Source organism: Solanum dulcamara, chromosome 9 (genome assembly GCF_947179165.1).
Source record: "Solanum dulcamara chromosome 9, daSolDulc1.2, whole genome shotgun sequence".
Lineage (NCBI taxonomy): Eukaryota > Viridiplantae > Streptophyta > Magnoliopsida > Solanales > Solanaceae > Solanum > Solanum dulcamara.
In genome coordinates, this window is record NC_077245.1 from 65,806,870 (window position 1) to 65,831,073 (window position 24,204).

The 24,204-nt window shown below is 34.4% G+C and overlaps 2 protein-coding genes across 2 annotated transcripts; one reads left to right on the forward strand and one right to left on the reverse strand.

Moving 5' to 3' along the window:
- Positions 1–8,212: 8,212 nt before the first annotated feature.
- Positions 8,213–14,758, reverse strand: LOC129904290 (uncharacterized). Its single transcript, XM_055979837.1, has 5 exons — positions 14,725–14,758; positions 13,647–13,780; positions 12,713–13,231; positions 9,869–9,934; positions 8,213–8,759 (listed from the first exon to the last, which is right to left on the reverse strand). Exons 1-5 carry the CDS (start codon positions 14,741–14,743, stop codon positions 8,700–8,702), a joined length of 798 nt encoding a protein of 265 aa, XP_055835812.1. The 5' UTR covers positions 14,744–14,758; the 3' UTR covers positions 8,213–8,699.
- A 2,001-nt stretch (positions 14,759–16,759) lies between these two features.
- LOC129902059 (uncharacterized) lies at positions 16,760–20,275 on the forward strand. The gene is made up of 4 exons (XM_055977083.1): positions 16,760–16,824; positions 18,070–18,808; positions 18,972–19,514; positions 20,177–20,275. Exons 1-4 carry the CDS (start codon positions 16,760–16,762, stop codon positions 20,273–20,275), a joined length of 1,446 nt encoding a protein of 481 aa, XP_055833058.1.
- Positions 20,276–24,204: the final 3,929 nt, after the last annotated feature.

The following is a 24,204-nucleotide window of genomic DNA, read 5'->3' on the forward strand; positions in this document are numbered from 1 at the left end:
TGAACTTTCCATAGTGAACTTATATAGGATATACTCGATCAATCGGTAGATGCGATATCTTTGAACAGTCGAACTTTGTTGTATAACTAGAGAACATAAGTCACACAATTAATCATCAACCATTTATGGTTCTCACGGTTGTGTTCTTTTCAGCCATGAACACCGCCTGGTTTCGTGAATGCATAGAGAATGTGCCTTTATCGTCATTCCCCTTGAAGCGACTTATACTTCACATTCACATAGGTGATTTCCAAACATGTAGTCCTATAGATACACTATCTAGTCATTTTTCGCCAGACTTTGATAATCATTAAAAAATCTTTAATGCTGTATTAACTCATTAAAAAGCCTTAAGGTTTTATCCTTTGTTTCTGAACATCGTCATCATCATGAGAATGGATTGAGTTATTTGACAATGTTGAACTGCCAATCATAACTTTGTTTGATCTCTTTGAACCTAGTTCTTGGGATCTCTAGTTTACTAGGTAGAGTTACCGCCATGATGACTTGTCCTAGGCCTTAACCCCATTCCCCTCGATGATTTTTCAATAGCGTCTTTAGATAAGCCTTTTGTTAGTGCATCCGATACATTATCTCTTGACTTTACGTAGTCAATAGTGATAACACCACTAGAGAGTAGTTGTCTAACAGTATTGTGTCGCCGTCGAATGTGACACGATTTTCCATTATACATAACGCTTCCTGCCCTCCCTATTGCCGCTTGACTATCATAATGTATACATATGGGTGCCAAAGGTTTGGGCCAAAATGGAATATCTTCCAAAAAATTTCGAAGCCATTCAGCTTCTTCACCAGCTTTGTCTAAAGTTATAAATTCAGACTCCATTGTAGAGCGGGCGATGCATGTCTGTTTTGATGATTTCCAAGACACTGCTCCTCCACCAATAGTGAAAACATATCCACTTATGGATTTAACTTCAGATGATCCGGTGATCCAGTTTGCATCACTATATCCCTCAATTACTGCGGGATATTTATTATAATGCAAAGCATAGTTTTGAGTGTGTTTCAACTACCACAAGACTCATTTCATTGCCATCCAATGAGTTTGATTGAGATTATTCGTGAATCGACTCAACTTGCTAATAGCACATGCTATATCTGGTCGTGTACAATTCATAATATACATCAAACTTCCCAAAACTCGTGCATAGTCTAATTGTGAGTCACTTTTACCTTCATTTTTTTGAAGTGCAAAACTTACATCAATTGGAATTTTTGCAACATTAAAATTTAAATACTTGAACTTATCAAGAATGGTTTCAATATAATGTGACTGTGATAATGCTAGACCTTGTGGAGTTTTATGGATCCTAATTCCTAAGATTAAGTCAGCAACCCCTAAGTCTTTCATGTCAAATTTGCTAGCAAGCATACGCTTCGTAGCATTTACATCGGCAATGTCTTTACTCATTATCAACATGTCATCAACATATAAACAAACAATGACTTCATGATTTGGAGTATTTTTAATGTAAACACATTTGTCACACTCATTAATCTTAAATCCATTTGCCAACATTGTTTGGTCAAATTTTGCATGCCATTGTTTAGGTGCTTGTTTAAGTCCATAAAGTGACTTAACAAGTTTGCACACTTTCGTTTCTTTACCTGGAACTACAAAACTCTCAGATTGTTCCATGTAAATTTCTTCCTCCAATTCTCCATTTAAGAAAGCCGTCTTAACATCCATTTGATAAATTTCAAGACCATATACAGCTGCAAGTGCCACTAACACCCGAATAGATGTTATTCTTGTTACCGGCGAGTATGTGTCAAAGTAATCAAGGCTTTCTTTTTGTCTATAACCTTTGACCACAAGTCTTGCCTTATATTTATCAATAGTGCCATCAACTTTTATTTTCCTTTTAAATATCCATTTTGATCCTAAAGGTTTATTTCCAGGAGGAAGATCAACCAATTCCCATGTATGGTTAATTAAAATTGATTGAATCTCACTATTGATTGCCTCTTTCCAAAATGCTGAATCAGAAGAAGACATTGCAGCTTTAAATGTTTGAGGCTCATTTTTAAGCAAAAATGTCACAAAATTTGGACCAAAGGAAGTAGATATCCTTTGACGTTTGCTACGCCTTGGATCCTCTTCGATTAGTTTACTTTCCTTTGGTTCTACTCGTGGTCGTTTAGATCTTTCACTTGAGGACTCTCATTTAGTTTTATATGGAAAAATATTTTCAAAGAATTCAGCATTATCTGATTCAATTATCGTATTAACATTAATTTCAGGATTGTTCGATTTGTGAACCAAAAATCGACAAGCTTTGCTGTTTGTAGCATAGCCAATAAAAACACAATCCACGGTCTTTGGTCCAATTTTTACCCTTTTGGGCAAAGGAACTTGGACCTTTGCTAAACACCCCCATACTTTGAAATATTTCAAGTTGGGTTTTCGTCCTTTCCATAGTTCATATGGAATAGTTTGTGTTTTGCTGTGGGGTACTCTGTTGAGTATTCGATTAGTTGTAAGGATAGCTTCCCCCCACAAGTTCTGCGGTAAATCGAAACTTATTAATAAAGTATTTATCATTTCTTTTAATGTTCGATTTTTTCTTTCCGCAATTCCATTTGATTGTGGTGTGTAGGGGGCAGTAGTTTGATGAATAATTCCATATTCTAAACATATATTTTCAAAAAGAGATTCGTATTCTCCACTATTCTCCACTCCTATCACTTCTAATCATTTTTACCTTTTTATTCAATTGATTTTCCACTTCGTTCTTGTATTGTTTAAATGCATCAATTGCTTCATCCTTACTATTAAGCAAATATACATAACAATATCGAGTGCAATCGTCAATAAAAGTTATAAAATACTTCTTTCCACCACGAGTTGGTGTAGACTTCATATCACAAATGTCTGTGTGAATCAATTTTAAGGGACTAGAATTCCTTTCAATAGATTTATAAGGATGCTTAGCATACTTAGATTTAACACATACTTGATATTTTGATTTATTGCAATCAAAGTTAGGCAATATATTTAAGTTAATCATTTTTCGCAAGGTTTTATGATTGACATGTCCTAAACGTGAATGTCATAAATTATTTGACTCAAGTAAATAAGAAGAAGCTTGAACTTTATTATCATCAACAACCATTACATTTAGTTTGAAAAGATCCTCAGTGAGGTAGCCTTTTCCTAGATACATTTCATTCTTACTAACAACTACTTTGTCTGAAACTAGAACACATTTGAATCCATTCTTGATAAGAAGGCTGACAGACACCAAATTTTTTCGCATTTCTGGAACATGATACACTTTGTTCAGCGTTACCACCTTGCCGGATGTTATTTTCATAAATACTCTCCCATATCCTTCAATCTTAGCAGTTGCAGAATTTCCCATATAGATCATCGCATCAGGTGCTGCAGGAGAATAAGTAGAGAAGGCTTCTCAGACTGCACACACATGCGAAGTAGCTCCCGAATCAAGCCACCATTCTTTGGAATTACCTACTAGGTTGCATTCTGATAGCATTGCACACAGATCATAGATACCTTCTTTATTTTCCACCATATTGGCTTGTCCCTTTCTCTTGTCCTTTTTCGGAAGGCGACAATCTGGAGCTTTGTGTCCAACTTTCCCACAATTATAACAATTGCCCTTGAATTCTTTCTTGTTCTGCTCCTGATTCTTTCCAAAAGGTTACTTTCTTTTCTTATTCTTTGGAGCAGCATCTTCAACGATGTTCGCTCCCATAATTATTGGATTTCCACGCGACTTCTTTTCTGCTATTTTGTTATCTTCCTCAATCTTGAGACGAATCACAAGATCTTCCAACTTCATTTTCTTACGCTTGTGCTTTAGATAATTTTTGAAATCTCTCCATGAAGGAGACAACTTTTCTATCATCGTAGCCACTTGAAATGCTTCATTAACTACCATACCTTCAGCAATAAGGTCATGAAAAATAAGTTGTAGTTCTTGAACTTGGGTTCCAACAGTTCTGCTATCTATCATTTTATAGTCTAGGAACTTAGCAACCACAAATTTTTTCAATCATGCGTCTTTAGTCTTGTACTTCTTCTCAAGTGCATCCCACAATTCTTTAGAAGTTTTCATAGCACTGTAGACATTGTACAAATCATCATCCAAAGCACTTAGGATGTAGCCCTTGCATAGAAAATCTGCCTGTGTCCATGCCTCAGTAATCACAAATTTTTCATTGGACGGCATATCAGAAGCGAGCACAGGAGGGTCTTCGTTGGTGAACTTCTGCATACCAAGAGTGGTAAGCCAAAAGAACAACCTTTGCTGTCATTCTTTGAAGTTGGCTCCAGAAAATTTTCCTGATTTTTCTACCGATGGCACAGAAGTGCGGCTTGTTGCAGCAACAGTCGCAGAAGTAGTAGCAGTATCATTTGTCATTTCTTTTCACTGTCAAAATAGACAAACTGTCTTAATATTTCAGAATATCAGACCTTTTACAAAAATAATGATGAAGTTTTTATACTCTTCAAATCGTTGTACAAGTATGAACTTTAATATTCCAACGAAGTTTTATACTCTTCAAGTCAGAATATTTATTTCATATGGAGTAGAAAACTACACAGGTTTTAGTCTCCAAAAACAGAATACAGTTTAATCAGGAAAATAAAAATAACAGTAATTTTCTTAAGATTGTTAGAAAACTGTATTAGAAAATATTAAACAGTAATAAAAATTTCTGAAAGTAATAAAGACAGAATCTGAAATAAAAGATAGAACCAGAACAGAAAATAAGAACAGTGTTTGGTAAAATTATATAAGAACAAGAAATTGAGCCCACTGAATGCACAGTGTGTCCTTAAGGAAATTATTCCCCTCAATGTACCAAAGGTTTTGGAATCTTTTCTCCCAGGATAGAACGATTTACTCATCAGAATAGCGGTACAGCAAATTATGGTGACTGCGAACTACTTGATGATTGTATATCACACGAGTTTTAGGAAGTGCAGAAAGAAGAAGAAGAAGATGTTGTTTCAGAAATTTCGCATGGAACATTCTGAGGATTAAGAGACATATATAGACTGTTTGCACCTTTTAAGAAAAGGCACCTGTTAGGAAAAGACTTGTCTGTTGAGAAAATGTTTGCAACTTTTCGGACAAGGTTGCAACCTTTCAAAAATCTGTTGGAAAAACGGAGGGAAATATCATATCAATTGACCAAATCCAAATCCAAATCCGAATTCGAATCCGAATCCGTAGCCGTAGCCAAAGCCAAAGCCAAAGCCAAAGCCGAACCGAGCGAGCGACGACGGAGACGGCGCGAGGGGAGACCTTCTTCTTGACCCTTTAGCAACATGAAGGAGTGCTTCTACTTTTAAGTAGGAGACTTTTCCTTTCCACCACCTATGTGGGACCAAAGCTTATTTAATAAAGCAAGAGAGAACAAGTCATTTTCTTCTCCACTTCTTTTTTCCTCAATTTTCCATTCAAACTATCAATTAAACCCAACAGCTACTAGATTAAATACTTTGAATATCTATCCATAGTAAGTAGCTTGGCTAGTTATGATTGTTAAGTGAAGCAAGGATGGAGCCTATGTCCCTACCTGCTATTTTATTTTTCTCTGTTTGTAAAGCTCTTTTGATAAATAAAATGTTTACTTACAAACAAAAGGGCTAAATAAAGTTTTCATGCGTTATTGTTGAGTGTATCATATTTATTTTGCCATGACAGCAAAATGTGTCAAAATGACACAACGGAATCGTACATGAGGTGTCTAAAATAAACATCGACCAGTTGAGGTGTCTGAGTGAAACTTGGGGCCAACTTTAAGGGGTCACCGATGGGTTTGTGCCTTTAAAAAATATATATCATTTATAGCTATACAATTTTAATGCATCTAGATTGCATAAATAATTCATTTTTAATATATAATATAGATTTTTTACCAAAACAAACTTAATACATTTTAAGACATTTATAATACATTTAAATTACATGAAAAATTTACTTTTATACATAGTATAATGCACCTATATTACATGTATAATTCATTTTTAATACATAATGCAATTGTTTTACCAATAAAAATATAATATATTTTAATATATTTATAATATATTTTAATACATTTATAATACATATATATTACATATATAATTTACTTTTAATACATAATCTAATGGCTATAGGTTATAGATATTTTCTTGATTTGATATATCTTCATAATAAATAATAACTATATTTAAAAACAGTAAATATTTTATTAAAAATATAATCAAAAAAGTAATTATCCCAACAGACTGCGTAAGAAACATCAACATTTATACACAAATTAGATATAGGAGTCGTATGTTACTCCTTTTGTGTCAAATTACGTGACACAAATGGAATTTAGAGTGTCAATCAAATTTTTTATATATTTTTAAAAATATTTCAAATTGTTAATTATTTTGATTTATAGTATTTTTTATGTTATTTTCAAATAATATGTGTTACTTAATTATCTCAATTTATGTGGCATAGATAGAATTTGAAGAGTCAACTAAATTTTTATATTATTTTTAAATATTTTAAACTGTTAATTATTATGATTTATAGTTCTTTTACGTAATTTTCAAATAATATATGTTATTCTTCCTTTCCTAGTTTACGTGGCATTGATAAAATTTTGAGAGTCAATCAAACTTTATATTTTGTAAATATTTTAAGTTGTTAATTATTTTAATTTATAATACTTTTTACGTAATTTTTAAATACATAACTAAATATTTTAAGTTATTAATTATTATAATTTATAATATTTTTAACATAATTTTTAAATAAATAACATATTAAAAAGTAATATAAATAAATTGAAGTAATAATTTTTTTTTAAATGCCATCGACTAGAAGCAGGCATTTCTAGCTGAAGTGGGCCCCACACATTTGGAGCAACAAATCGCCCTTGACTACAAGTAGGGTTGTTCACAGTTTTGGTTAAAATCAAAACCAAATCGAAAATTTAATCAAACCGAATAAAAAAAACGACATTTGATTTGGTTTGGTTTTAAATTTGAAAAACCGATAATATTTGGTTTGGTTATGGTTATAGTAAAAAATAACCGAATAAATAACCGAATCAAACCGATAATTATATACATAAAATTCATAATTACTTATATGTATAATATTAGCTTTTCATAAATAATTAAAGATATTTTATACCTTTTAATTATTAATTTAATTTTGATCTACTTCTTTTTAAGGCCCATGTCTTAAAAGAATATGTCCAAGTCCAACAATCCAAGCCTAACTCTAAATTCTAATAAGTCGTAAGCACTAAGCAGCATAAGGGTAAAACGTAAAAACCCTACTATCTCTTTTCCTTTTACAATTCTGATTTCTGTTCCACTTCCAGCCTAAGAACAAAACGTAAAAACCCTACTTCTCCGGTCACTGTTTTGAGCATTGATTAGTTTGGAGCTTAAGCTAAGGAAGATGGTCGAAGTACTTTTGATTATATTATAGATTCTCTAGTTAGTTTAGTTTAAATATGTAATTTTTTCATTTTAATGGAAAAAGTTGTTTGTATTTTGGAACCTCTGTTTGACTTGTTCTTTTAAATTTAAACTGCGTTGCAAGTTTGATCCACCTGATTTGCCATCAGCAGCAAAGTTCGGCCTTGTGGGCCGTGAGGAAAAAAGAGTTTCATAAGAAATTTGAAGAATGTAGAGAGAGAATATTTGAATTGTCCCGGCTAGTCATAAATCGAAAAATCGAACCAAACCGACAATAACCAAACTGGTGGTTATTATTTTACTTGGTTTGGTTATGATTTTAGACATTTAAAAACCAATTAAATTGATTTAATTATGATTTTAATCAATAACCGACCCAAACCGAAGCACACATATCGTCCAAGAGTCGTGTGCCTTGTAGCTTATTATTATAATTGTGCCTACTTTTTAGACAACTTTAGCATGCATGTCTAAAGTGACACTCCGCATCTCAAGTTATAAATTTTGCCTGAAATTAGGAGACCATATAGAGCTTTTTCGCATGCATTTTAGTATTATTTTTCCATACTCTGCACTATAATTCAAGCAATTTAAGGTACTCCTAAGAAATTGACTCTAACAACGTCTAACCCAATTCTTCTTTAATTGTTGGTACCTACTTCAACTCTTTCAAAAGACTCTACCAATCTATGAAGCCCGTTACAACAAAAAATCAATACCTAAAACAAATCACTAGGAACATAAGAAGCAACTCGAGAATAATATACATAAATCTTGAGTAAGGATCACCCCAGCTGCTGAGGAATAAACAAGATAATGTTCTTGGTGTTTACCCTCCTTGTGGAGTATAATCGATTATGACAATGTTAACATTACGAACGCTATCAACGTATTTAAGAATAGCTACAACTTCAATCAACAGCTACAGTACAGGAATCACTAATCTTGATATCCAGCTACCATCCATTGCACACTATCAAGGCTCCTGGCTCAAGAAATGCAATTTGAAGCTATGGGAGTTCAATCTTATCACTGGATTCTGCTTTCAATAATCCATTGAGAAGCCACATTCACCTGAAAGGAATTGTCATTCTGAGCTCTTGTTTTGCTGCCAAAGATGCATGATGAATCTCTGCTCCTATCATCCCTGGAATTATCCATCTGTTGTAGGAGGGATTCTAAATCCTTTTCAAGGTGTTTGCTTCTGAAGCCTACTGGGAGATGGCATCTAGTGGTCCTCCTCGGTTATCCCAGGGCAGTTAGACAGCAGTGCCTCAGTTGATTCATACTGCAAAAAGAAAAAGAAATTAGCAATAAGATGCAGATACATATTGACAAGAGCTTTCTCTTCAAGAAAAAGTGTTTGCTATTCCCTATTTCCTGTCCATTCCCCTTGCATGATACCTCTATTAGAAACTGGAAATCTGAAAGTCTTAACACGTACTCTCTCCAACCTCTAACAGATAGACAAACATTTATCCATGAGATGGAGAATTAATAATTAATTAACCATAGTACCCAAGAAATGAATTTTGAATTAAGTTTATTAGACCCTTCTCTTCAAGGAAAAATGTGGGTGCAATTTCATGTCCCTTTCCACTCCCCCTACAATATACCTCTAAGTAGAAACTGAAAGTCCCAGAGTCTCCAACACACTCCCTAAACAGATAAGACAGAGATTTATCCATTAGATGGAAAATTGGTAATTATAGTAGCCAAGCATTTCTTCTTTACCTCTCCTTGGGTTTATACTGCTAAACTCATAATTTTCACCACCTAACGTTCTTAACAGATCCCGAACCCTTTCCAAAGTCAAGGGGGTTTTAACTTTGGACTGCATTATCTTGCATATCTGAAGATCAAGACACTTCATGGTTGGAGACATAAAAGGCTAAGTTGTTGGTAACACCACACCTCTTATCTTCAATATCAATCTCACCACACCAGTTCAAGACTAAATTTTGGTTTTCAACCATAATAAATACGGGAAAATAACATGCTACTCTGTCCGTTTCAATATGTGCCTTACTTTCTTTTATAGGTTGAGAGGGGTGCCTTCGGGAACGCGGACACAGGTGTTGCATGGCTGTCGTCAGCTCGTGCCATAAGGTGTTGGGTTAAGTCCCGCAACGAGCACAACCCTCCAAAAAGAATGTCTCTTTCTATATTTAGTATGTTTTTTACTCTTAACATTCTCATTTTACCCTTAACTACACTCCCTTATAGGAACAAAATGACATGAGATCACAAGATTTTAAGGTATTTTTGATACATTATACACACCTTTAATTTAAGAGCACATGATACAAATGACTTCTTTACTGTCTTAAAATTCGTGCAACTAAACATGTAAAATGAAACAAAGAGTATAATTTGTCTAAGATATGCCCTAGTTACCTGACATCCACAGAAAAGACAGTATTGATACTCATCTCTCAGCTTTATCAATGTATTGAGCAAATCCTGCATTGTAAGTAGTGAAGCAGATTTAAAAATCAGTACCAGGTTCAACCAGAGAGGAAAGTAATTCAACCAGCAAGCCAAATAAAAAGTAGCCATCATCAACAATAGCATTGCAAACAAGCTCCAAGTTGAGGAACATGACAATTTTCAGGATGGCCCCGAGTGATAAATAGGGAAAGGGGAGGGGCAATGTTTATGGAGAATGACTCTGGTTTTTTAAAATCTCAAGAAACATCCCATAAACCTAAATTCAACACCCTTATTTCTTCTGTTTCCTCCATGCAATCTATTGGGACCTACAGAGAAGAGTAGGGAGAACCACTTTTTAATGAATAAAAGGAGTGGGGAGAACCTTGTCATTTGCAAAAGTTTTAATTCAAAGAACTTCACAATTTGCACATACTCAAATGATCAAAATGGTCTGGACACTAGAAAATGTGGGAAGAAAGTATTTTTCTTGTGACTTCTTCAATATATGTGATCCTTTCATCCCTCAATTTGCATCCCTCATCCCTCAATATATGTGATCCTTTCATCCCTCAATATATGTGATCCTTTCTCCCTACAGAGAAGAGTAGGGAGAACCACTTTTTAATGAATAAAAGGAGTGGGGAGAACCTTGTCATTTGCAAAAGTTTTAATTCAAAGAACTTGACAATTTGCACATACTCAAATGATCAAAATGGTCTGGACACTAGAAAATGTGGGAAGAAAGTATTTTTCTTGTGACTTCTTCAATATATGTGATCCTTTCATCCCTCAAGTTTTAATCTTTTGAAAATCTCAAATTGTTCAGAAATCTTCCACAGGTGAAAAGTGTGCATGAGGTCCTCGGAGTATCAACTGTTAGTGCTCGGTTTGGAAAGATCCATTCTTCTGGAACTGGGGAATGATTGCGATGAGAAATTTACTTCCTCAAGTTGGTCTCTAAACTTGATACTTCGGTATCTCCTTTTTGGATGCTTAAATCCCATATGGTGTGGAATCCTCTTTGTATATTTTAAAATAAAACTCCACCTATGTGACTTCAACAAACGATAGCTAGTTCCAAATCCGAATAAAAGACAGTCTACTAACAGAGAGTGTAAAAAAGTCTCGACATGATAAATCCTCTTAATATTGGACTTGAAAGAGCAGAATGGACAAAAGATCTATATAGCTCTTAGTGGATTTCTTTTGTGTGTGCGCGCACCTAGATATTGAGAGGGAGAGAGAGGATAAAATAGGCTCAGAAAATTCTGTTTTCATTGTAGATAAGATATTCATTCATTTTCATTTTGCACTTTGATCTTGATGTGTCAATGATCAGCTATAGTTTGTTGAAGTCATGGGGATCCCACATTCCAACTTTCTAAAGAATGTCACCTGCTCAATAGGCGTCACAATCATATACTGCAAATTCTGCAGGAATTTCTGAGGGATAGAAGCAAAGCGCCACAGCTGGTTCAACTATTCGATCCAGTTGTTCGAGCCGTTGATGGAATGCTGGAAAGGCAGTCTTAATGCGAGTGAGATGCATGCTTATTATCTTTAATTTATTTAGTTTTATTTGTTGAATTGTGTGACTACCCCATTTAAAAGCTTAAGTTGTAAAAGAAGATATACTTTTATTTATTTCACTATATCTTCAATACACTTCGACATTATCTCTGCTGAGAAAGGCTAAAATTCTGAAAACCTACTTGCAAACAGCAAGCTCACGAGGTTGTTTTGATCTTTTATGAAACAGGTAGATTTGGAATGCTCGGATGGACACAACAGAATTGGCATATTTAATCATATTTCTAGCCTCTAGGTAAATCGGGTAGCTTTTTCTGCTCCAGTCAATGTAAAATCTCTCAATTTGTTTTCAATTTTTGATTCTAAATTTTCGGTCAATTTACTCATTAATGGAATGTTAGTTCCCTCGTGACTTTCTTGAGCAAATCTAAGCAAAAATGTAATGTGAAGAGACCCTTGTGACTTTCTTGAGCAAATCTAAGCAAAAATGTAATGGAAGTCTCTTCACATAAGGTTGTAATCTGTTTGTTTCTTTTTAGATCAGTGGGAATTTCAACAGCTGCATGTGTCCTTGCTATTCTTGAGGGAAGCACAAATCCTGGGGTCGGGTTTCGTAAAGAGGTATTATTCGAACCAACTGCCAGCATACCTATGGATTATTTTTTCTGTCAACTTCCCAATTAAGAAAAATGGAATTCCGCCTAACTCAACCTCAAGAACTGGGCCACATAAGAAGACAACAGCCTGTACCCTCAAACAATGTGAGACACTTAACATACGTGCACACCCAAGACTAGTCATCCGGTGTGTGGATAATATAACATGGGAACCCAACATTAGTTAAACCAAGATGAAATGGATTGGACCTTAATAGCATATTAAGAAAAATGGACTTGCGCCTAACTTAACCTCAAGAGTTGTTCACGAGGTGAGGATTACCCAAGATCAGGGGCGTATCCACAACGTAAGTTATGAGTTCGGCCAAATTCAGTAGCTTTGGGCCTATACCCCATTATATGTATCAAGAAATCACAAACATGTACACAGTATAAATATTAAATTTTCAACCCAGTTATTAGCACTTGAGGTCAATGTCCTAGCAAGAAACTACACATCTGGTACTGTTAATCACTAACTTCCCTAGAATTATTGCAAACCTAAGCCAACTCAGGTTTTGCACAAAATGGTGATAAGGAAACGTGAACCAAATGTTAGTTTCCAATATAGCATTTAGATTATTTTGAAAAATCACACCAAAATTATAAAACTTAAAAGTACCTCTTCTATGATCAGTTCTTCCTCTTCCTCCTCCTTTTCTACATCCTCTTCTTCCTTTTTCTCCGTTACGACCTCCCTATTCTCTAACTGAGCCAGAACTGCCTCAGCCTTGTGAAAATTGCTGACAATCCTCTTTTCCTTCCATCGCTCCTTCAAGTGAGATCCAAAAGTTTCCATTAGCTCTTCTTCTCTCCTTCTATCCCTATTAGCCTTCTCCATTTCCCTCCTCATCTTCCCTACCTTATCATCTTCTTTCCCAATCCCAGCACGTCCCCTTCGTATTTCCAGTCCCACAGGTTCAGCCCGACCAGAACCTTCCTTGCCTAATGCTGATCCCGGAGTATAACCCATTTGTTTCAACATTTTGAATCCAATGTTGCTCTCAGGAATTGCTGACTCTAAATTGACTAGAGTCTTTTGGTCCTCTTCAATTTGCTTCTGCTCTCTCTTGATCTTTTTCCTTTCTTGCCAGTTTAACACCTTACGTTTCTTGTTCGGAACTACAGGATTATTTGATGCCTAGCAACTCAAGACAAACAGATCAGGGCCACAAGCGACTCATACCATATGATCTATTTTGACATCATTAGCTTTTCGATTTTGCAATGAAAATACAAAAAAATCTAAATACAGAATTTGATAGTCAGTACAAACAAATTACAAAAAGTAACTCAGGCAATTGGAAACCTAAGGGAATAAAGGTTCTACTTGTTAATATTATATATACGCAAGTAAACAATTTTAAACAAATGAAAACCAAGCAGTGATAATAATATAGAGATAGAAAGTTCTGATTAGTGTATGAATGTTGAAAAAAGAGGCCTACATGACACTATACAGAGGAATCGAAAAGGAAAACGAAGGTACCTAAGGTTTTATATCACAACAGAAATTTAAATAAAACCTAGGGTTTGTATGGGTTAGGGGAACTGACCGTTTTAGAGGAGGGTTTAGAGGGAAGAGAATAAGCTTCTGGAGGAAGAAAATGTGAAAGGTCTCCCATGTAATCATCATCTTCTTTTTCCGCCATTGTTGCTAACTGCAAGCTACGGAACAAGCCCACCTTTGCTATGTTGATAAAGAAATAAATTATTCATATTATAAAATTAATATAACCTTTGATTATGTAGAAATTGTATAACAAATATATGTATAAGTTATAACAAAATTTATGTATCATTTTTTGTTTTTATTTTTCCCAATGGTTGACAACTTCTTCACATGTTGCAGTAATTTAGTATGCGTTTGGAACATGTGCTTTCATTTCATAATTTCAAATTATGAGATTAAATTTTAAATTCTTCAAAATGTTTAATTCAAGAATTTTATATCATGATTTTATATTTTTTAAATATAAAAATTAAGCTATGAGTTTAAATTTTGTAAGAAAAATACACCATTTTATATCTATATTATTTTTTTGTGAGAGTATGAAAGGAGAGGTGAAATATTCACGGAATGTGAACATGATGATATGGTCATTAATGATATTGACCAACAAATAACTCAATAAATATAGTAAACTATAACTCACATTCAATTTTTTTTTATTGAATATTATATTTTTTTAAAAAAATAGCTTTGTGATAGTGTATTATATATTTGGTATGAACTTTTACTTATTTAATATAAAACTATATAAAAAATTAGAATAATTTTAATAGTTTTCACAACTTATAAAATTTTTATGTTTACAACAAGAAAAACAACTTAAATTTTATATCCAAATAAAATTTAAACTTCATCTCACATAATTTCATATCATAATTTTAAATAATAATTTAATCTCACATTGCGAAACAGATCCCCTTTCACCTATTGCAACAACTTCCTCGGTTGTTGAAAAAATGTGTTACTTGTTTTATTTGTTTGATCAACTATTTTATTTACTTTAAATAATACACAAAGCAATTAGAGTTTTTTCTGTTCATCTCCTTGTGTAGATAAAATGGATCTAATCAAAAGAAACAGGCAAAAATCAATTGTGGCTTCAAATATAGAGAGTAAAATACCTAAGATGAAAGCAGTCATTGGAGGAATTTGCTAAACAAGCAAAAGTTACTTCTAAATCAAAAAATGAATCTCCAAGTACGAAGAAACCTGATGTCCATAAATATTATTCTAAAATTAACCAAAAAAGAGGAGATGTAGTTAAACAGAAATAAAATATTCTAGCAAAAATAGAGACGAAGAAAATGAATAAGAAGATGAAAATAAAGAAACTAAAAATGAAGATGAAGAAGAAAATGTAGATGATAATACCACTATTGTTGAAAGGTCGTCGACTGCAGGTAAACTTAGGGAAAAAAATCAATATGATGAGAATGTCAAATTTTATATTGTTGAGTCTTCTACTACTGAAACTGATCCTAACAAACCTTCCATCGATGATGTCAAAAATTTCAGTCTTGACAAGTACCGTTTGACAGTGTGAGGATACTTGACCCGAGATCCGACTTCAACTTGAGATCAGATCTCGACCCCGATTCGAGACTCGAATCCGACCCGACCCCAACTTCACCCTGATCCGATTCCAACCCTAACCTCGACCCCAGACCCAACATGACATCCTACACCCGAACTTAATCCTAACCCGAGACTCGATCTCAATTTGTGAACTAATCCCGATCTTTGACACTGACTCGAGATTTGATCCCGACCCTGACTCTGACTCGAGACGGATCCGACCCTGACCTGACCTGAGATTTGATTCCGACCTCAACTCTGATCTGAGACCCGACTCCTGACCCGAAACCTGACCCCAACCCGACCCTTGAGACCTGACACTAACCCGAGACTCAATCTCTACCTCGATCTAAACCCCGACCCTTGAGCCCGACCAGACCCCGATCCCCACCCAAGACCCGACCCGAGATTCGACCCCCAAGACACTAACTCGAGACCCGACCCGACCCTAATACTCGAACTTGAGATCCGACCTCAGACCCTAACTCGAGACCCAACCCGATCCCAACCTCCACCCAAGAGAACACCCCACCTGAGATCCGACCTAGGACCTTGAACCGAAACCCTGATGTGAGACCTAACCTGACTCGAGACCTGACACCCAACACCTAACTCAAATGTCAACCCCAAATCCGATCCAAGACTCGAGACCTCGACCAAAGACTCGACCCCAACACCTGCTCGTGACTCGACCCCGTCTCAAGACCTGATCTCGACTTGTGACCCCCACACGAGATCCAAAATTAGTATCAAGAATCAACACCTGATACTTAAGTTAAGATGTGAAGTTGAGGTGTGATGTTCAAAATTATTTTGGAAAATGTTTTCCTTACCTTTTAAGGGAAGGTATTTTCATTAAATTTGTGAAAAATAAGTTGATTTGAAAATTATTTTCCAAAATATTTATGCTAACTAAACATGAGAAAATTGAAAAACATTTTCTAAAGAATGTTTTCCTTCCTACCAAACACACCCTTAACTTTTGGGGTTCCTTTGAACACATCTGATACTATCGGATCATTGTCATAACAAGGCATCTGAGGGCATATGAAGAGTATAATTTCTTCTTTTAATTCCAGCTAAATAATATTATAAGCTAAATAAAATCAATATTCATCATTTTTAAAATCTTATATTTTTTCTTTATTTTTTATTTTTTAATTTGTCACTCATAAAATAAAATACACGTGTGAAGAGGGTACCCTAAAACTAATTATAAAATAATCGATTATTAGTTATAACATAGTTACACACTCTAACGGGATAAAAAATACAATTCAAAGTTAATTAAATACATTAAACTATATGTGACAAGAAGTAAAATTTGACCAACAATTAAGTGACCAAAAGTTCTATTGTCTTAACATATTAGATCCGCCTCTAGTGCTAACCACACAATTACTAAGGAAATCCATAACAAACTCTTGACTAAGCTAATGATTTTGTACCCTTTTTTTTTCCTCCCAAATATGCAAAATTGAACTTTTTTTCCTTCTCCTTTTTGTTTAATTTCTTCTGGATTTAAAGTTCAAAAGTTTCCTTTTTATTTTTATTTTTATAGAAGATGAACAAAGAGAAGGAATGATCATGGCTTTGAACAATAATGGATTGAAATTATTTGCCTCCACTGTATCACTTCTTCCCCTGTCTGGTTACTCCCTCTCTTTCTATCACTTTGTTTCTAAAGTTTCATCATATGATCATTTTCTTTTATTTGCTTTAATTCTAACAAACACTATAATTGAAAATTAAAAAGGGAGCCGTCGAGCAACGATAAAGTTGTCTCTCTGTGATTTATAGATTACGGGTTAAAGTCGGGGAAGCAACCATTAATGCTTGCATTAAGGTAGGCTGTTTACGTCACACCCTTAGGGTGCGACTCTTCTCGAGATACTATATAAATGTGGGATGCTTTGTGCACTGGACTACCTTTATTGTAATTGGATATTAGCCGTAACATGAGGATTGGATATTCATGCAACTTTAATAAGTGAGTCTAATATTTCATGCATTGACGCTGTAAAAAAATATTTCTTTCGTCGAAATACAATAAAAATATAAAAAGCTTTATATTGTGAGTTGTATATCTAAAAATTTATAGATACCGATAAGTAAAGATTGTTTGCACTATTAATGTAACTGTTATGTAATGTATTTCTTTCCGATAGTAGTAAATCAAGTGGAGTTTAGAAGTCACTCAATAATTAAATATCTTTATTAATTATGAGTTCAAAATTTATGTAATATAGTTTATTTCTTAAAATTAATTACTAGCTATTTAGTCATCTCGAGGACAAATGCAAATAATTGATCATAATAATAAGTGAGATTACTAACTTGAAAAATAAGACAAGTAATAAATATGCTGCTACGTGTTAAAGTACACTAGCATTGTATGTTTTTTTTTATTTTACAGTTTCTGCATATATAAGGTATATCTATGAATTAATTACTTCAGAATAATCACATGATCAATCAATAAAATAATTCCAACACTGAAAAGAAACTGATTGATTCTCTGCAACATGACAAAAGAATATGATCAGTCAATAATAAAATATTTTGAAGACAGAAAAAAAGGAAATTAGTCATTAGTAGTACAGTGGAACATAAAAGTTTCCTTTTGTTTTAGCTCAGGGAGTTACATTTCTCTCGGTCAGAAAGTCACTTTCTTTGTTGAAGAAAGTTGGAATCATAAAGAAGAATGCCTTTTGGAGATTATGACTATTAGTTGAGTGACCATCTAAAAAATAAATCATTTTCTTCAGTTTTGGCCCAAACAAACAAATAAATGATGTGTGCATTTGCTTCCAATTTCTTAATTAAATATAATCAAAGAAAATCTAATTAGAATTTTCAATTGACAAGTTGTTTGTTTATGGTCCTTGCAGAGTGGTGCTGGTTTCAGGTGTTTTTCTTTACTTAGCTTCAATTTTCCTATTCAAAGACCCCAATTGTTCATCTTCTGAACTCTTACATTACTCAAAATTTACAACCCCACAATTTGGTCATGATTCTAGTCCTACAAACCTTAGTCATCTTGTTTTTGGACTTCTTGGCTCTGAAGAAGCATGGCACTATAGGAAAGAGTACATTGAATCATGGTGGAGGCCAAATAAAACGCGCGGTTATCTCTTTCTTGATGTGGCTCCAACGGGCGACGATCTTTTGCCATGGTCCTCATCTTCCCCACCTTATAGGGTATCCGATAACATAACTCAATTAATAGAAGAAACTAAACATGTGGCACCAACTATGGCACGAATGGTGCATGGGATAATGGAGGTGTTTAGAGAGGACCATGAAGGAGTGAGATGGGTGGTTATGGGAGATGATGATTCGATATTTTTTTTGGATAATCTGGTTGATGTTCTTGCGAGATATGATCACACGAAGTATTATTATTTGGGGGGTCAATCAGAGTTTCTAATGTCGAATCATTGGTACTCATTTAATCAAGCATTTGGTGGAGCTGGATTTATTTTGAGTTACCCTTTGGCAAAAGCAATGTCTAAGTATGTAGAAAGTTGCTTGAGGAGATACCCTTTCTTGAGATCTGCTGATCAAATAACTATGGTTTGCATATCTGATGTTGGAGTCATTCTTACTCCTCTTAAAGGTAGTCACCAGGTATGCTGTTATTTCTTTCTTAGACTCTAAAGTTCATACAGTAAAATATTAATTAGTATCAACAAATACTCACTAATTCTTATTTGAACACGTGTGCTTGTAAAATTTTTGTTATACAATAAACTTACTCACGCTTAATCTTTGCATTTGTCTTTACTTGTAGATAGATTTGCGCGGTGATATATCTGGTTTATTATCGTCCCATCCAAAAGCTCCATTGATGTCTCTTCACCATCTAGATGCTGCGGACTCTATTTTCCCTTCAATGGAGAGACAACAATCTGTCCGCCACCTTATGAAGGTGGCAAATTTAGATCAATCTCGCATGTTACAACAAGTTATTTGCTACAACAGACCTAACAATTGGTCATTTTCAATTTCATGGGGTTATTCAGTTCATATTTATGAGAACATTTTGCCTAGGAGCCATTTACAATTACCAATTGAAACATTTCAACCTTGGGGAGTTACACCCAAAGACCCTCCATATTACATGTTAAATACAAGGTGGCCTACAAATGATTCTTGTGAAGCTCCACATGTTTTCTTCATGAAAAATGTAGAAACAACAAAGAAAAATCAAATCCTTACTACCTATTCGCGGTCTTCGCCTCGAGAATTGTTGGCTTGTTCATACAGTGGTAACCATTCTGCAGATTATATCTTCAAGATTGAAGTCTATTCTCCAAGAAGGAAACGAATAGAGGTAAGGTCTTCATTTCCTGATTTATTTTATTTATAATATCTCTAGATCATGGAATAAGTTACTTTAGGAAGAAAGGGTGATCAATGATAGAGATAGTCAAATAGTAGCATAGACAGAAAAGAGGATTTTTTTTTTAAAACTCCAATCATCCTTATTCCCGCTTGGATCCCAATGTGGCGATACACCTGTATTAAAATATTATTTTATATTGCATGTTCAAGTCATTTAGCAAATTTCCTCCTAGTGGTGTAGGTGGTGTTGGGGACGGGATAGAAAAAAGAGAAAGGAAAAGGGAAAAGAAGATGGTGGTAGAGGTGATGATGACAATGGTTACGGGTAGAGACAAGGAGGAAGAAGGGATAAAGGGTGATTGATGGTAGAAGTAGTGGGCTAGTGGGGGAAAGAAAGAGAGGAACCGAAAAATATAAAAATTCAAAATTAGAAAGAAGGCTCAAATTTGTCTTTGAACTATGAAAAAGGGTTAACATTGCTCCCAAACCATGATTTTTTTTTAAAGTTACCCTTCCATCTTAAAAAAAATTAATCCTTACTTGCATGATAAGTAAGAAGCTAGACACCTTTATATATTTTATTTTATATCTATAAAAAGTCTCATACATAACAATTAAAATTATTTTTTCTTCTTCCTTTTTTACTTTCAGATGGATAGATGCGAGTGTTGTGACGTGATGCACAAAAAGGGCACCAGCAAGGCAAATGTTAAACTCAGGGAATGTCACATGGATGAGATAATTGCTTAGTGGAATATTATAAACTAGTTTTTTAGGTTTAGACAGTTTTTACTATTTCTGGGGTCCATCAATTTTGAATATATGCATACCATCATTTTGTATTTATGTTGATAACATTAATTCCATTTTTTTCATTTGAATTTTCAAAGTTATTGAAAGATAGATTGAAATAAAAGTTAGCCACAATGCATAAAAGAAATCCTCTTGGTTACAACTTAGATGAATTCCCACCATCTTCGTTTTTTCAAATTAGGAAAATAACGGAACTGTAGTGCTCTCCTCATGCCTCACATCTTTAGAACGCAACCCTAATCAATGATTTAGGCTAGCGGCCAGGCAACCAATAACCCCATGTCCCAATTCCCACCCCTCAAGTCTAATATAATTTATACCCAGCCTTCCATGATGAATTTTGTTGCATAAGTTCAGTCCAAAATTTTGAATTCCTTTATCCAGAGCTAAGTGAAAGAAGTTTCCCTTATTCCTATCAAAACAGTGCAAATCATGGATGGCAAACCTATTGTTGAGAATCTACAATATGCAGTAATTGGTAAATTTTTATATAATTGGCCCGAACAGGAAAATCTTCGCAAACAAATTTTGAAACAATGTGGTGGCAAAAAAGAGTGCCAATTAGAGTTTTTTGCCGAACATGCATATTCTGATGCGTTTTGTGTTACTGGAGGATTTCTTTAATATGCTATCAAACAATGCTTATTTTATCAAAGCAGTGATAGGTCGATTTATCAGATGATATCATTGATTTATGATGCAAAATTCAAAGTAGACGAGGAAACAACACATGCAATGACATGGATATTCTTTCCCAATTTACTACCCACCTATTTTGTGAAAAAAATCTTATTTACTCTTGCTGTTGCAGTAGGAAAGCCTCTACACTTGGATTCATCCACAATAAACAAAACTAGGCCTAATTGTGCTGGAGTTCAAATTCAAGTGGATCTTCTAGCAAAATATGGAGAGAAATATTGTAACACCCCAAAAATTCCCAGAAAAGACTTAAGGTTTTTCTGAAGTTTGACTTTTACGAAAACCATCTACAACCCGTAGAAGCAATTACAAACCATAGATGGGCCCGTGAAATTGAACTCCTAAAACTGCAAAATTTAGCCTAAGTTTTATGAATCAGACTATAGATCGTAGATCAGTGTACATACCATAGAACGACTCGTGAAATAAATTCCTAAAATTTGGAATTTAAGTCGGACTTTTATGGACCATTCTATGGTCTGTAGAAGTATTTACGATTCGTGGATGGTCTTGTGGAAGTAAAATCCTGAAACCCTTCTAAAGTCTGATTTTTATGATTGACCAATATGATTCGTTGAAGGGTTCACGACCCATAAAAGGTTTTGTAAACTCAAACTTCAGAAACCCCATAAAATCAATCAACTTTCGACGGGAGGCTTCTACAGCCCATAAAGGTTTCTATGGATCGTAGATGGCCCTCATAGACAACTTCTACCAGTTTTTAAGAGGGGTAATTTTAGTCTTTCCAACCTCTTTTAATTCTAAATTTTGATGGTTTTACACTTAGTTAAGGTCGTTTTCAATTTAGTTCAATCATTATACTCTCATAGTTATTCCCAAGACTTAAATTAAGATTCAAGAGGAGACTTCTAGGATTTCATGCATCTTCTTCAAGTTTCTTCAAGAACTTTATTCTTCCAGGTATGTAAGGTTATTCATAGTATTGGACTATGTTCGTCCTCATGCGCTACATCTAAATTCAGTTAGTAAGGTTTAAATCTAGGGTTTATACCCCAATTCTTCTTGAATTTCGAATAGGCTTATTCCTATTCATTACATTCTAATTTTGTTATCATTGTGGTTATAGTTCTCATGTATTTTAATCTTTGAGTTGTTCATGCTTATTCTATCACATGAACCCTAGTTAGTTGAGAATTATTTGAAAGCTCTTGCATAATTATTTTCGTGCATTGATTCAGAACTAAAGAAGATTTCAAGTATTTGAATATTAGTTATAGAAGAGTTTTTAAAGGAACACTAAAGCGTTCCAACTGCATTACTTTCATTAAAAAGCATGACTATTTTTAAAGGAAGCATTATCACTTTGAGAAAACAGTTTCAGTCAGTTAAAGTACAGTTCAGTATACTCGTAAAGAAGTATTTTGAGTATTTACTCGCAGATATTACTATGAGCATTATGTATTTTTTTGGAGTAGCATCGATTTGAGTACGAGTTTAGTTAACTCAATCATAAAATACGCCACCAACATAGATAGGATCGTATAGTTGGTTCTGGAGACTCCTTACCTAGCCCCTGATAAGGGATTTTAGATGGATCCATAAGGTTAGTTTTGTTATCCCTTATTTTGACAAGGTATTAGATGGATCTGGCAACGTGGCCTAGACGTTGTATCATCATGAGACTCATAGTGATGATAGCCGATTAAAAAACTCCCCAAGAAAGTAAAGTTACTATTTAGAACTTATACATTGCATTATCCCAATTGTAAAGATTTACTTGTTTTATTACATTTGCATACTTTATTTTCAGTTAGGTTATTTCAATATTCCTTTTATCTTGTGTATTTAGTTCATCACAGTTGTTGTTTCATTTAGCTTTTATTACATATCATATATTCCATGTACTAATGTCATTCAACGTTGCATCATTTTATGATGTAGGCACAGGTGCTCAACATCATCTACAAGCTCTTCATTGAGATCACATCTTCATCAGCCTTTGGTAAGACCTCCTTGCTTTCAGGGGGCTTCTTTTAGTTATTCTTTTCAATATTAGTAGTCATTTGTACATTTTTGAGATAGCCGTGGGTGTTGTACAAACACCTTTTCTCAGACAGTAGAGGTTTCATAGATAGGCAATGAGTCAATTCAGTATTTCGATTTTCATATGTTTTCTTAAAAACTTTATTAACTATATCCAGTTTTTTCATATTTTGCATGAGATATTTTCAAAGTGTTTTAAATGCTCATTATTAAGCTTCTGGGTGCATGTTTAGCCTTTCGTTTAGTAGTCCGTTAGACCAAGTGTTCGCTTGGGACCAACAATAATTTTTGAGTACCAGCCACACCTAGGATGTAGGTTCAAAGCGTGACAGATACTTATACATAAGGGTAGGCAAACGGGTGGGTTGGGTTACATGTGGACAGACCAAAAATGAATCAAGTAAAAATGGATAAATCATCTACCATCCCATATTTGATATGAATGACAAACAAGTAAACCAACAGATAATATGGATATACATATTATCTATTACTTCTTATTATGTAAAAATATAAATACTCCCAAATTACAAGGATTCCCCTCTCCTTTAAAGGTGTGTTTGGTATGAAGGGAAATGTTTTTTATAGAAATTAAGTGGTATTGAGTTGGATCCTAAGTTAAGGATAAAGTTTGGGTCTTGGTCGAGGTCAGATCTTGAGTGATGATTGGGTTTGAGAATTAGGAGTCAAGGTTATGGTCAAGATTAAGAGTTGGGTCTTGAGTTAGGGTTGCAAGTAGATTGTGAGGTCTTAGGTTAGGAATTGGGTTTTACGTCAGGATATAGTCAAATTCCAGGTCAAGGTCAGTAGATGGGTCCTAAGTCAAGGTTAGGGTCGAGAGTCGGGTCCCGAGTTGATATCAGTAGTAGAAGTTGGGATTTTGTCTCGACTTAGTATCAAGATCGAGTCTCGAGTTAGGTCTTATATTGAAGGATCATGTCTTGGGTCTCAAGTCGTTGTCAAGATTTAGATATCGAGTTGATGTTGAGAGTTAGATCTCAGATTAGGGTCAGATCTTGTGTCTTGAGTCGGTATTATATGTATTTAGTTAAGAGTGGAGTCTTGGGTCATTATTGGGGTTTAGTTCTCAGATCTCAAGTTGGGGTCGGAGTCAAGGTTTATGTCTTAATTTGGGGTAGGAGTTAGGCCTTAGGTTCAAGAAT